The sequence below is a fragment of the Ranitomeya variabilis genome, chromosome 1, assembly GCF_051348905.1.
Source record: "Ranitomeya variabilis isolate aRanVar5 chromosome 1, aRanVar5.hap1, whole genome shotgun sequence".
Lineage (NCBI taxonomy): Eukaryota > Metazoa > Chordata > Amphibia > Anura > Dendrobatidae > Ranitomeya > Ranitomeya variabilis.
Window position 1 is genome coordinate 872,825,355 of NC_135232.1, and position 14,001 is coordinate 872,839,355.

General features: G+C 40.6%; 1 protein-coding gene across 2 annotated transcripts in view; it reads right to left on the reverse strand.

Annotated features, from left to right (window-relative positions):
• Positions 1–3,589: 3,589 nt before the first annotated feature.
• The window catches only part of DAPP1 (dual adaptor of phosphotyrosine and 3-phosphoinositides 1), a 114,687-nt gene continuing 104,275 nt past the window's right edge, over positions 3,590–14,001 (reverse strand). For both annotated transcript variants that reach the window (XM_077277579.1, XM_077277585.1), the window contains 5 exons: positions 13,694–13,741; positions 11,505–11,567; positions 9,951–10,036; positions 5,109–5,196; positions 3,590–3,747 (listed from right to left, as the gene is read on the reverse strand). In XM_077277579.1, coding sequence (XP_077133694.1) covers positions 3,715–3,747; positions 5,109–5,196; positions 9,951–10,036; positions 11,505–11,567; positions 13,694–13,741 — 318 coding nt within the window. In that variant the 3' untranslated portion in view covers positions 3,590–3,714. The remainder of the gene's footprint in view (positions 3,748–5,108; positions 5,197–9,950; positions 10,037–11,504; positions 11,568–13,693; positions 13,742–14,001) is intronic.

Sequence of the window (14,001 nt, forward strand, 5' to 3'; positions counted from 1 at the left end):
AATACCTATTAAACAAAAAACCAATGTGTGTGCATGAGATTTCTGAAATCTCGTAGGCTTTTCTGGTATTGTAAAAAGCAGCTGAACATTAGCATAAAAAAGCGCAGGAAAACGGGTTGCTTATATTTCCAAATTCCTTCAATTTCTTTTCCCATTCCTTTTGCAAGCATCAAAAACTGCATGTGTAATCGAATCTTTTACTGTCCCTTCTCTCTGTACCTGTTACTGCCTTTGGCCCAAAAACTGCAGAAAAAATGCTATAAATCCTGCATGTGTGAATGGAGTATTCTGTCCTTTTTCAGCTGTCTTTATCATTGTTACACAGGTTGTCAGTCAGTCTTGTTGCTGTCCCTTGTCAGACTATGACTGATGTGGACTTCGGCAGATTCACTAAAATTTAGATTTTTTTTTTATTAACCATTCATTTAAAACTTCACATCATCTATGGTGAAAATAACTTAGACATGTTTCAGAAGTACAACATGTACAAGTATCATGGGGAACATGCAACTGATCCCATCCACTCAAGTGTGAATCACATTAGTATGTCTAGTTGTGACCTTCCCTATAGGAGTTTTTTCTGGCTTTGTATGCTCGGCTCAATACCCTGTTCCTCCCTGTTATTATGCTTATCCCTTTCTTTACACTGCGTCTTAGGCTTTATTCACACATCAGTATTTTTGATCAGTAATTTGCCAGTATTTGTATGCCAAAACCAGGACTGTCTCCAATACACAGAATAGGTGTCTATGTTTCAATTATACTTTTTCCCTATAAGCTCCAATCCTGGTTCTGGCATATAAACACTGATGTAAAATACTGACCAAATACAGACTGTGTGAATAAGCCCTTACTGTTATTTTATACAGTAGATGAATCAGTACACATGGACCGCACATCCAAAATGCATACATTCATCCATTGCAGCTAAGCAAACATTTACAAAACTGAACTCGAGGTTCTTAGTTTAGTATTTTGATCAGACTGTATGAAGCCCACTGCCACATCACGGTGACCCGCTCGGTGAGTCCCTTTTGGATGTGCAGTCCAGGTCTTTTACTCCAGGCCTGTTATTTTATGTTCTGACCCAATATGGATTTGATAGCACTGACATGAAAGGTTGACTTCATTGTTTGCCTCATAGCTCTAACATTCTAATAATTTATCTTAAAAGGGTTTTTCCACTACCATTGAAGAGTTTATGAAGTGTAGGAATTCATATAATAAAAAGAAGCTATATTTATCCGCTTCCGCCCTAGTGCTACACCTCGGTCTCCGCTGGATAGAGGAGCGCCAACATCCAAAAATTAGTCACCTGACTGCTGACACTACTGATTGGCTGCAGGATCAGATGACTTGTGGCCAGGGTGTCATCAGTTCCCATCCAAATGTGGTGGAATATAACAGAAAGTTCTTTTTCACCTTCTTTAAGGCCACGTTCACACATCAGTATTTGTAGCCAAATCAGGAGTGGAACAATCAGAGGAAAAGTATAATAGAAACATATTCACCACTTCTGCATTTATCACCCACTCCTGGTTTTGGCTTACAAATACTGATGCAAAATACTGACCAAATACTGGACGTGTGAACGTGGGCTTAAAAAGGATTTCTACCAATGGAGGATTGGTGAATACAAATATCCATTAAGATTACTAAGCTGTAAACCATCATAGTAAACCTGCTAGGATATGGTAAAACATTATGATAGGTGGGGACCACCTCTGGGACCGCTGCCAATCAAAAAATCTGAGTAGGTTACCAAGGAGTGGGGGAAAATGGATGCGAATATGACTACTGGTCCAACTATAGAGGGTTACTAGTCAGCAGCCATAAAATCTATCATTGCAGCCAGGAAATCAATAATTGGTTGTGATTTTGGACCTTCCCTTTAAACTGTATAAAACTTCTTTACTATCATCTTGACATTACCTTTATAATACACGTAGGCTGCGGTAGATCACATTCTTGTAGAAGAGCAGAAAGTACTTAGCAGAACAAGTAAATGTGTAAAAAGTACAAATATATTTTATTTCCCCTTGCACAGTTTTTTCCTCCCCTGTAATAAATTGTAAACATTCTTCCATTCCACACCATGGATATATTGTTATTCGGTTGGAGATTCACTACAATGTTACATTGTAGACAAACATTTTAATAAGCTTTTAGACTGTAAAAAGTAAGGATCATTGTAGAGGGAACCCAAGATACAGCCTTAAAGGAGTTGTCCTGTCACAACCTACTGAAGACCTACCCATATACTAGGTCATCCATATAAAATCGGTGGGGGTTGGACACCCAGGACCTCTGGCAGCCTGATGTAGACATCAAAATGAGTTGAACTGCACAGTTCCATACAATTTGCAGTGGCCAATGTTGGGTACCCAAGATCACCTCCTATTCCCATAAGGTTGGTTTCTTTCATGGTCCAGGTACAGACTGCTTTTCCGGTTTGGCCACGTTTTTCCTCCCCCGATCTCAATATCCTCATTGACATATATGAGACTGCTTAGTTCGGGACAGATGCTCAACTGATCTGTACTTGGACCATGAATTGTAGACATGTAAAACAGGCCTAAATAAGTGATGATCTTCACCCTGCTTTTTGCAATTTGATAAAGTATCCTAACTATATGCCCAGATAGCTCCTTTAACAAATGTACATTAAGAATGATATTAAGTATATAGCCATCTTACTAATTTGCTTCAGGCATCCAAAGGATTGACTAAACACAACAGATCTGTTATTTTTTCAGAAAAAATGATGTAAAGGTGTCCAGAAACATTAGATCACGGTCAGCTATTCTTCCCAACTCCCTCATTTATACAAGCTCTGCTCACTGCTAGGTGCCTCTGGCATGACTTAGTCCCTGTGGGGAAAAAATCAAGACCAGACATGTTAAAACTCAACATGCCCAATATCTGCCATGGTTCAGTCGGGCAGTCACGACAAGTTCGACTGACTTCTCTTTGAAGCATTTGAGCACCATAAAGTGATATTTCAGTTATTAGAAGTTATCAGTTATCCACAAGAAGAATGATTCCTACTAGATCGGCAGGGGTCCAAGCGATAACACCCTCATGGATAGTCAGAATGAGGGACTTGTGTTCCCAGTTTGGCTAGAGCAGCATAGTGTATAATATCGATAGAGATAGCCAAAGTCACTTCTGGCAGTAACAGACTGAATAGAATAGCGCTCAAGTTCCTTTTCTAGCAATCGATGAGGGTCATAGTATTTGTACCCCAACAGATCTAGTAACGCTCTTTCCAATGTGATACCAGTTTTGTATTGGGTTATTACCTGATGGTTGACGTGCTAAAATATATAATATATATATATATATATATATATATATATATATATATATATATATATATATATATATATATATATATATATATATATATATACACACACACATATATATATATATATATATATATACCATTAATGTTGTGGATTGTGTGGTGACTGGAATCTAAGAGTCAGGAGCAGTACCTGGGCTCAGCTGTAAATCTATACAACTTGGAATGTTTCCTGTGCATTATGTTATCTGTCAGTTAATAATGTAATCACTGATCGCACTCTCCAAGAATAACGATATCTTCATCTTTGTATAAAATAGATAACACAAATATAATAATGCAAATGTTCAGTTCTGATGTATGTGTCCTGGTCTCAGCAACGTCTTCAGAGTCTTCCCCGCTGCAGATCATCTTCTCGTTGTTTGCCTTTTTATTTGAGACTAGAACAGTAAGAGGACATATTAAGAATGAAAGCGCTGTAACCAAAGATATTTGTAGCTGCTGTATGCCTGTGCAGTAACAAAAGAGCAGAGGGAGTTTCCAAAGTGGGAAGTGTTCGGCATCCTGCTGCAGGGAAGCGGGGTGGGAATACTAATTATAAGGTCATATATTATATCCCGCTGGGTTACCGTAGGATATATGGCTGTATGTGTCTCCTGCAGCTCAGTACTATGTATAGAGGTGTGCAAGAGGGACGTTTTCCACGACTAAACTATGTACAGCTGGGAGTACCCAAATTACAGAGCCGATTAAACCCCTGACGAAGGCAGGACCGAAACGCGCGTTGGGGTGAGTGAGCACCCCCTGGGGACCATTACTGCTTCCCTGCATGGGTTTGACCCTTCACACTAAATACCTGTCTGCACATGGCCATGATGGCTACTCATTATAGTTTGTAATGTGTTGACTTATATGTATTACTTGTCCTTTTCTAAGGCAAATCATGATCTATACTTGTCCACATGCAGTCATACCCAGGGTCATGTGCTATCGTTTTTTGCAATGGTTTTTGTTATATGTGTGTCACCCCTACACCTTATTTGTAACTGTACAACTAATAAATGGAGTAATTATTTATATTATTGACCAGAGTATCGTGTCTATTCCTTTGTTCCTTGCTTCCATGTTATATGACGATAGGTCCTTATTAGTCCACGTTACATTTACATGGCCCCAGGCAGTGTATAACGTTATTAGCAATTACCATTCACTTGCCATGTGTTTGGGTCGTAAGAGCTTCATTTATAATGGGTATATGTGGCATCCGTGAAACAAACAGAAACCAGGCGTACTGGAAACACGGAAAAGTGAAGGGGGCCTTAGGGGAAGTACAATGTAAGACTATGTTCACACACTGTTTTTGCACGGTTTTTAACTGCAGTTATCTTATACAAATAAAAAGCTGCTTTTTACAGTAAAAGCTATGAGACGTCAGCAATCGTTTTTTTCCTGCCTGAATTTGAGAACTTCCTTTTTAAAAAAAAAAATCAATGAGAAAGTAAAAAAAAACGTTTTTGGTGAATAAAACGAACATTATTAAAAAGAACACATGTAATCCGCACCTAAAAAACACTGCAAATAACTCGACAAAAACTCCACAAAACAGGTGTTTTGAACGCAGCGATTTTACTGCCAAGAGGGCAGGTTTCGGCTGCAGAAAAAAAAAGCAGCAAAAACACTGTGCGAGAACATAGCCTAAGAATTCATTATCGGTCACTTCATATGAACGGTTTTCAAGATTTGAAGCAAGAGCCAAGTAAGCCTAGAGTCCAAAGCCATTTGTGTAAATTCAATTTCTTACCATTTTCCACCGTATTATCTTTATCCATTCGTCTGCTTCGGCCCCAGTCTTTGCACACAGGTAATACGTCCTCAGAGGGAACACTAAACTACAAGGAAACAGCAGGTACTTTGCTATTATCTTAATGAAGAAGTTGTGCGGAACTGACTATTTCTACTAAATCCTTAATCTCATATTTATCATTCTAAAGTTGCCATAATTCTGGAGTAATTCAAAAAACTCATCACTTGCACCATATTTATAATTAATTTAAGACACTTTTTACAAGTTGGGGGTCGCGTTCTGTGGACCCCAACCGGTGTGCTCTGCTTGGTGCCTCCCACGGGTAAGCGCTGCTCCTTCAATCCTTTAATTCTCTACCACACGCCACATGATTTGTCTTTTGCTACTATAGCGATATAGGTGTTTGCAGCAGCTGGCCTCACACTATAGAGTTACGTTTGGTGGTTTCCTTGCAAGCGCACACCGGGGGTTACCCACACTCCTTTTTAAAGCATCCTTGTATAGTGTTTACTTTCCTGTATGTTTTGTGCTTTCTTGTATTTTGCTACTAAGCTTGTTATTTATGTGCTATTTAATAAAGCATTTTTCTACTATTTAAATATCCATACGCTCCCAGGTTTCTCCTTTCTTCAGTGACTGTTAAGGCCCCGTCTCACATAGCGAGATCGCTAGCGAGATCGCTGCTGAGTCACTAGTTTTGTGACGCAACAGCGACCTCAGTAGCGATCTCGCTATGTGTGACACGTACCAGTGATCAGGCCCCTGCTGCGAGATCGCTGGTCGTGTCGGAATGGCCTGGACCTTTTTTTGGTCGTTGAGGTCCCGCTGACATCGCTGAATCGGTGTGTGAGACACCGATCCAGCGATGTCTTCACTGGTAACCAGGGTAAACATCGGGTTACTAAGCGCAGGGCCGCGCTTAGTAACCTGATGTTTACCCTGGTTACCAGCGTAAATGTAAAAAAAACCAAAAACACTACATACTCACCATCTGATGTCCGTCAGGTCCCTTGCCGTCCGCTTCCTGCTCTGACTGAGATCTGGCCGTGCAGTGAGAGCACAGCACAGCAGTGACGTCACCGCTGCGCTCTGCTCTCACTGTACGGCGGCTCAGTCAGAGCAGGAAGCAGACGGCAAGGGACCTGACGGACATCAGATGGTGAGTATGTAGTGTTTTTTTTTTTTGGTAACCAGGGTAAACATCGGGTTACTAAGCGCGGCCCTGCGCTTAGTAACCCGATGTTTACCCTGGTTACCCGGGTGCTGCAGGGGGACTTCAGCATCATTGAAGACAGTTTCAACGATGCCGAAGTCGTTCCCCTGATCGTTGGTCGCTGGAGAGAGCGGTCTGTGTGACAGCTCCCCAGCGACCACACAGCGACTTACCAACGATCACGGCCAGGTCGTATCGCTGGTCGTGATCGTTGGTAAATCGCTATGTGAGACGGGGCCTTTATGGAGCTGGTTTTTCTTTCTGGTGAGGGGTCATTGTGCACTATTTAGTGCCTGTTGCTTTTTCTCCCCCCCCCCCCCCGTCTGTATCTAATATGCTGCCTGATTTTGTTATTATTACTTTTTACAAGTTGTCTGACTAGGGGCTTGGACACACTGAAAAGGAAGTACAGATTATGGGGAAATAAACATGGCTTTTTGTGCAGTACAATGGGTAAAATAATGCGGCAAAATTATGGCGCACACTTGTCACATTGTATGGGCTCAATCAGACGTCAGTTTTTCTCGTACGAGATCTAACTGCGATTTTCACGGATAGCGCTTGTACAGGTTATAGTCTATGGAGCTGTTCAGAAAATCACAGAGACTTGTCCGATTGAGAATGTAAGTATATGGGTCCGTGAAAAAAATTTGGACGGCACTCAAATGCCATCCGTGTGTTGTCCGTTTTTCAGACTTTTTATTATGAAAAGCTTTTGAAACCTCCATTTTTTTTTTTTTTCATCAGAGAAAGATTTTGGTGAAACTCTGACCAAACACTGATGAAAGTCTGATTAAAAGCATTGATGAAACTCAGACTATTTTTTGTATATGAGAAACTCACTGACATCTCAAAGAGCCCTTAACCGGTTCAGAGGTGATGTGAACTTAGACAAGTCAGTCTTAATATCAAACAGATTTATCAAACAGCATGCATCAACGCTTTGATAACATTGACACATTTTATAGTTTAGTCTAAGTTTCTACCTTTGAAGAATGAGCTTTTATAAATATGCCCCTTTGTTTGTGTGGGACTGCTGAAGGGGGCCCAGATATGCCATTTGTAAGAGGCACAGGACTGCAGTCGTGGGCGAAGGGCTGCTGTTCTCCCACGCCCTGGCCCCCTACTAACAAATAGTGTCCCGTCTGTCCTATGGTTTGGGTAAAGTGTGTAACACTGACTTTTGGGTTTGTAAAAGCGTACCCATATTATTAGGAAGGGATGAAGAGCATGCCTGTCCCTGACATACTCTTACATTCTCAACATTAAAAAAATTTAAATATGTAAATTGGTTGTAAAAACAAGCAACTTTCCAATTTACTTGCTATTAACCCCTTAACTACCAAAGGTATTTTTGGTTTTGCTCCCCTTCTTCCCACAGCCATAAATTTTAATTTTTTGGTCAATATGGCCATGTGAGGGCTTGTTTTTTGCGAGACGAGTTGTACTTTTTAACACCACCATTGGTTTTACCATGTCGTGTACTCAAAAACGGGAACAAAATTCCAAGTGCTGTGAAACTGCAAAAAAAGTGCAATCCCACAGTTGTTTTTTTTTTTTTTTTAACCATGTTCACTAAACGCTAAAACTGACCTGCCTCTATGATTACCAAGGTTTATAGACACCAAACATGTCTAGGCTCTTTTTTATTTAAATGAGCCATTTTCCGATATCGGTAGCATCCCCATTTTTCATGATCTCAGGTTGGGTGAGGGTTATTTTTTGTGTGCTGAACTGGTGTTTTTAATGATACCATTTTGGTGCAGATACGATCTTTAGATTGCCGTTATTGCATTTCAATGAAATGTTGCGGTGACAAAAAAACCCCGTAATTTGGGGGTTTTGATTTTTTTTATCTTGTTACGCCGTTTAGCGATCGGATTATTTTTATATTGTTAGATTGGGCAATTCTAAACGCGGCAATACCAAATATTTGTATATCTGAATTTTTTTTTATTGTTTTATTTTAAATGGGGCGAAAGGGGGGTGATTTGAACTTTTATATTTTTATTTATATTTAAAATATTTTTTTTAAATTCTTTTTCTACTTATGGCATGCTTCAATAGTCTCCATGGGAGACTAGCAGCTGCCATAATCCAATCGGCTCTGCTACATACAGGCGACGATCAAATCGCCTGTATGTAGCAGAATTGCTCACTTGCTATGAGCACCGACCACCGGGCAGCACTCATTGCCATCCGGCAGTGACAAGAGGTCTGCTGGAGACATCTCGTTGTCATGCCAACCCATCGGTGACCCGCAATCACGTGACAGGGGTCACCGAAGGGCGGGATTTCTGGCACTATTGCCGGATGCGCAAGTTAAATGCCGCTGTCAGAGACTGACAGCGGCATTTAACTAGTTAACAGCTGCGGGTGGATCGTTATTCCACCCACGGCTGTTAGAGGCATATGTCAGCTGTTCAAAATAGCTGACATGTGCCGGAAAAGATGTGGACTCAGCGCCGGAGTCCACATCAAAGGGAGGAAGAGTCCGACATCGGCATACATTTACGCCCGATATCGGAAAGGGGTTAAAAATTCTCTCTGTTCTCAAGAAAGCGGGATTTTAATATAGTTTACTGCTATTGTCTAAGTTACCACTGCAGTTTATCAGAGGTGGCTGGTCTCATAGGCATAAAGGGCAACACCTGAAAATCTGCCCAGCTTCAGTGCACCTGTGCTCCTCCAATGTTGCAGAGGTAAAACTGACTGTGCTTGCCCATGGGAGAGTGCACAGTTTGGGCCAGCAACTTAGCTGTGCCACTGCTCTGAATTGTCAATAATCAGGAGCGCACCGTGTGAACACAGTCTTATAATTGGGAATTTAGTTATGTTCAGAATTAGTCAATCACATTTAAACTCATGTTAAAGGGGGTGTCTAGTCCAAATCGATAAGTCTGCAGTCACTCTGTGTGACTGCGGACTTATGGCTCCCCCCAGCGCACGCACAGTCATCTGTGTGCGAGTGTGCAGCACGCATCTAGTCCGTGCTACTGATAATAAACTGACATGTCTGCGGGTTCTTCACATGGACACACTGTGTTGGCGAAAAACCTGACATGTGCGCACCACCATTGAATACAGTTGGTGTGCGCATGTCTGTACTTGCAGTCCTAATAAAACGGACCACATACGGACATAAAAAACGGACGTGTGAAGAAAGCCTAAGGAGGAGTGGGCAAATATTGCCAATCTAGATGTGCCATGTTGATAGACTCCTACCAAATGCTGTCAAATTCAAAGGGTGAAAAAAGTATAAGTTTAAGGGCATGCATATTTATGCAGCTCCATTATTTTTATTTCTTTTTATACCCAAAAAGATTTCGGTTTATTTTTTAATAGATTTGTACACAGTATGGGTGACATTAAAGGTTAAAAAAGGCGAAATTATTCTTTTTCCAGGAATGTGTAGACTATTTATGTATTTTAAGACAAGATCATTATTGAAATGGCGCATGGTTGTTACAATTTTTCCGGTGACACCAAGGAGTTGTTAGTCTGTGAATGTGAAAATTCTATAGAAGGTTCATGGTTGATCACCAGTTTCATTGACATAAATTGAAGAGTTGTATCAAGAGTTATTAGTACAAAACAGTGATAAAGGCAATATATTAAGTACATACCAAAAACAATTCACTTTTGCCTGTGAGTAGTCAAATTGTACTGCACTACACTCATTAAGGTCCAGCGTCTTTATTGGCTCTTGGGACTACAAAAACAGAGTAAACAGAAATGACACTTACCGTTATAGCATAGAAATAGTAGTGTAATGTAATGTAATAATTTGACCATAAATATATATGGTTACATATAAGGTACATCAATGTGGATAGTTATTTGCAGCATAGTCCAGTATATTATATATATATATATATATATATATATATATATATATATATATATATATATATATATATATATATATATATATTGTATATACACATGTGTATATGCATCTGCATATTTTATAAATTAATTTGTGTGTATTTTATATATAATAGTACTGTTATTGCCTTATTATTTTTATTATATAACATGGAAAGTGAGTTAACAAAAGAAAAATTTAAATCAAATCAATAATTGGGGTCACCACTTTTTGTCTTCAAATCACCATCAATACTTCCAAGTACACTTGTGCACAGTTTTTGAATGTACTCTGCAACACTGCAGGGAAGTGTTTCCAAACATCTTGGAGAACTAACCACATATCTTCTAAGGATGCCTTCCACAAATCCTTCTGTCTTTTCATGACAGAACTGCTAATATTGAGAACAAGGCTCTGTGGATGCCATATCATCACTTCCAGGACTCCTTGTTCTTATTTTTTTTTTCTCTTTCAAATTTTGATTTATCAGTCTAGCGTGCCTGCTGCCATTTTTCTGCACCCAGTTCCTATGTTTTTGCGCAGAATGGTGGGAATGTGGGAGGTTCAAGAGGTGGTGGTGGGGCTAGGGTGGAGCCTGGGCGGAGTTTCACGGGGACCCCGAAAATGTTGCCAGTATGAGGCCCTGAAATTCCTAGTGGCAGCCTGGCACCAAAATACCTTGTCCCGGCCCTGCCTATGAGGCTGCAGAGGTCTGGTCAGGAGAACTGCTACAAGTCTGTGCATCTCAATCCGAGTTTGGATTCTGAAAAAAGGATGTGTGAAACTGTAATGAGGCTTAAAGAGGTTGCCCACTACCTTTACATTGATGGCATATCTTTAGGATAGGTCATCAATGTCTGGCTGGGGTCCGGCATCCCCACTGATCAACTGTTATTGGTGGCGGCCGCCGGCTGGAAGTACTTGCTTGCAGTGCTGGCCATTTACTTTTAGTGGCCGGGGCTTGTTACTGCACATCTGCCACCGTCGCAGGGTATTGCTCATCCGCCTATTGATTTGTATAGGAGGCGGATGTGCAGTACCCTGCGACGGTCACTACAAGTAGACGGCCAGCACTGCAAGCAACTACTTCCAGCCAGCGGCCACCACTAATAGCAGCTGATCGGCGGGGGTGCCGGACCCCAGACAGACATTGATGACCTATCCTATGTAAAAGTAGTGGACAACCTCTTTAATACTTTGAATCCAGAGCAGGGCTCTTGCTGGAGACTACCATAGCTGTGTATAATCATTACTTTTCTGCTATTGAAGCTAATCCTTTACTAGTGAGGTCTACACTTTTGGATCAACTTACCAACTGTTCCTTATAATATTTCAGCTCGTTCCGTGTCAGTATAAACCATCTGGTTTTCCAGCTCTATCAGACATAAGAGGAGAATTGTCACATTGTTGCAATTAATAGATACAAGTAAAACTCCATGGCTTAGATTCGTCACAGAGAAAAGAGCGTTTCAGCAGAAGGAACACAACACTCACAACGACTGATGGCCTGCAGCAAAAATATCACGGGGTGAAAGATTACATTTCAGCCTGTTCTAATGATGATGGCCAGCAGTTTTACTCTTTCACCACTGATAATATATGTGCAAGTGCAAAAACATAATATACTTCTTATCCGTGGATTTAAAAGCAGGAACCTGAAACTTAGGATCAGACTTATGTCTAAGAGGTTCAGACTCTCGAATAGGCATGAAATTGCTAGATATGTTGTATTGGATTTAAGAACGGACACTTGAATAGAGAAACTGTGGATTAATTACAGCACACATCAGAAAACAAATGCATTTTAATATGTAAACTGGTTATAACTGGTAGATAAAATATTTTAAAGGGATTGTATAAAGATTTGTGCCTGTTATTGTATAATTTGTACGGTTTCTGGAAGAAAAGAGAACAGCATTTCAAAGGAAGTTATATTCAGTTTTTTGTGTTACATTTACTTTTTTTAGTTTTGACAATGGTTTTTTTTTCATAAATCTATATACGTAAAGTAATCTTCCATTGCAATTTTTTTTAAACACTGGCCACTGGGGCTTTGTTTAAGGTACCGTCACACTCAGCGACGCTGCAGCGATATAGACAACGAGACGAACGCTGCAGCGTCGCTGTTTAGGTCGCTGGGGAGCTGTCACACAGACCGCTCTCTCCAGCGACCAACGATCAGGGGAACGACTTCGGCATCGTTGAAACGGTCTTCAACGATGCCGAAGTCCCCCTGCAGCACCCAGGTAACCAGGGTAAACATCGGGTTACTAAGCGCAGGGCCGCGCTTAGTAACCCGATATTTACCCTGGTTACCATTGTAAAAGTAAAAAAACCCCAAAAAACAGTACATACTCACCTTCTGATGTCTGTCACGTCCCCCGGCGTCCACAGGGGGACGTGACAGACTTTTACAATGGTAACCAGAGTAAATATCGGGTTACTAAGAGCGGCCCTGTGCTTAGTAAGCCGATGTTTACCCTGGTTACAAGTGAACACATCGCTGGATCGGCGTCACACACACCGATCCAGTGATGACAGCGGGTGATCAAGCAACGAAATAAAGTTCAGGACTTCTAGTTCCGACCAGCGATATCACAGCGGGATCCAGATCGCGACTGCGTGTCAAACACAACGAGATGGCTATCCAGGACACTGCAACGTCACGGATCGTCGTCGTTCTCGCTGCAAAGTCGCTTAGTGTGAAGGTACCTTTAGACTCATGTTTCCTGTCCTTTCACAAAGGGTTTTCACAAGCCTCCATATCAATGGCAGGATTACAAAGACAGGCAACATGTTTATACATAGAATATAAAAAATAAACGACTTCACAGACCTTTGCACAAGCTCATTAGACGCTTCTCTATAAAAGACGGTCAGGTCCAACCAATGTGACTATGTACAGGTTTTATTTCCTAAAACAGCAAGTTAGTCTAAAAAAAAACCCCCTAGTGACCAGTGTCAAAACTGCAAGATTTGTATTGTTATTTTTTTTTTTTATACAGATTGTGATATGGCAAAAAGACACTGACAAAACTAAAAACTAAAAAAAAACAAAAAAAACAAAACCCTGATTTAAGCAATATGTTATTTTCTTATTATAGCTTCCAATTAAAGGCGTATTCCAGTTTACAAAAATGATCACTTGACTTTTCAATATGTGATGATTGTTAGATGGTTGTGAGTACAATCTAAAACCAGAATGGAGGACTTCTGTTTCTTATTTTTCCTGGTTTTCCTTTGACAGCAAGTGGATTGGAGCAGCCAGTCGCATATGTGCCCTACCCATTCATTCCTTGACTGTTACAGTAATTATGAAATGCTGAGCTTAACTGCTTTTATCAGTTTCATAACTTTTAAGCAGCAGAAGCTTCTCCATTTAAGTACAATTATAATTATGCAGTGGATAGCTGTACATTTCTGTAGACTGGATATCCCTTTAAAGGCGTTATCTGAATACTGCACCATACACTGTGAGCTACTTGGAATCAAGATTATTACCTTTACACGTCCGCCTTGTTTTGTAAGATAACCTTCTTTTGTTCCCAGCTGAAAACAAAAACATATATAAATTATATTTACTAACTTAAAGGGTTTCTACAAAAATGGTAATTCAAACAGTAGCCAGTCCTAGTTACTTGGCAGGATGGGCTGCAGTCTAAAGAAACACTGCTCCATAGACCCGTGTCTCAACTGACAGAGGATCTGCAGTGTAAAGCACACATAACGGTGAGCTGCCAGAAAAAGTCTATGACAGGGATAACAACAAATATTCTCATCGACTGAGTGAGCACAGACGATTTTTTGTT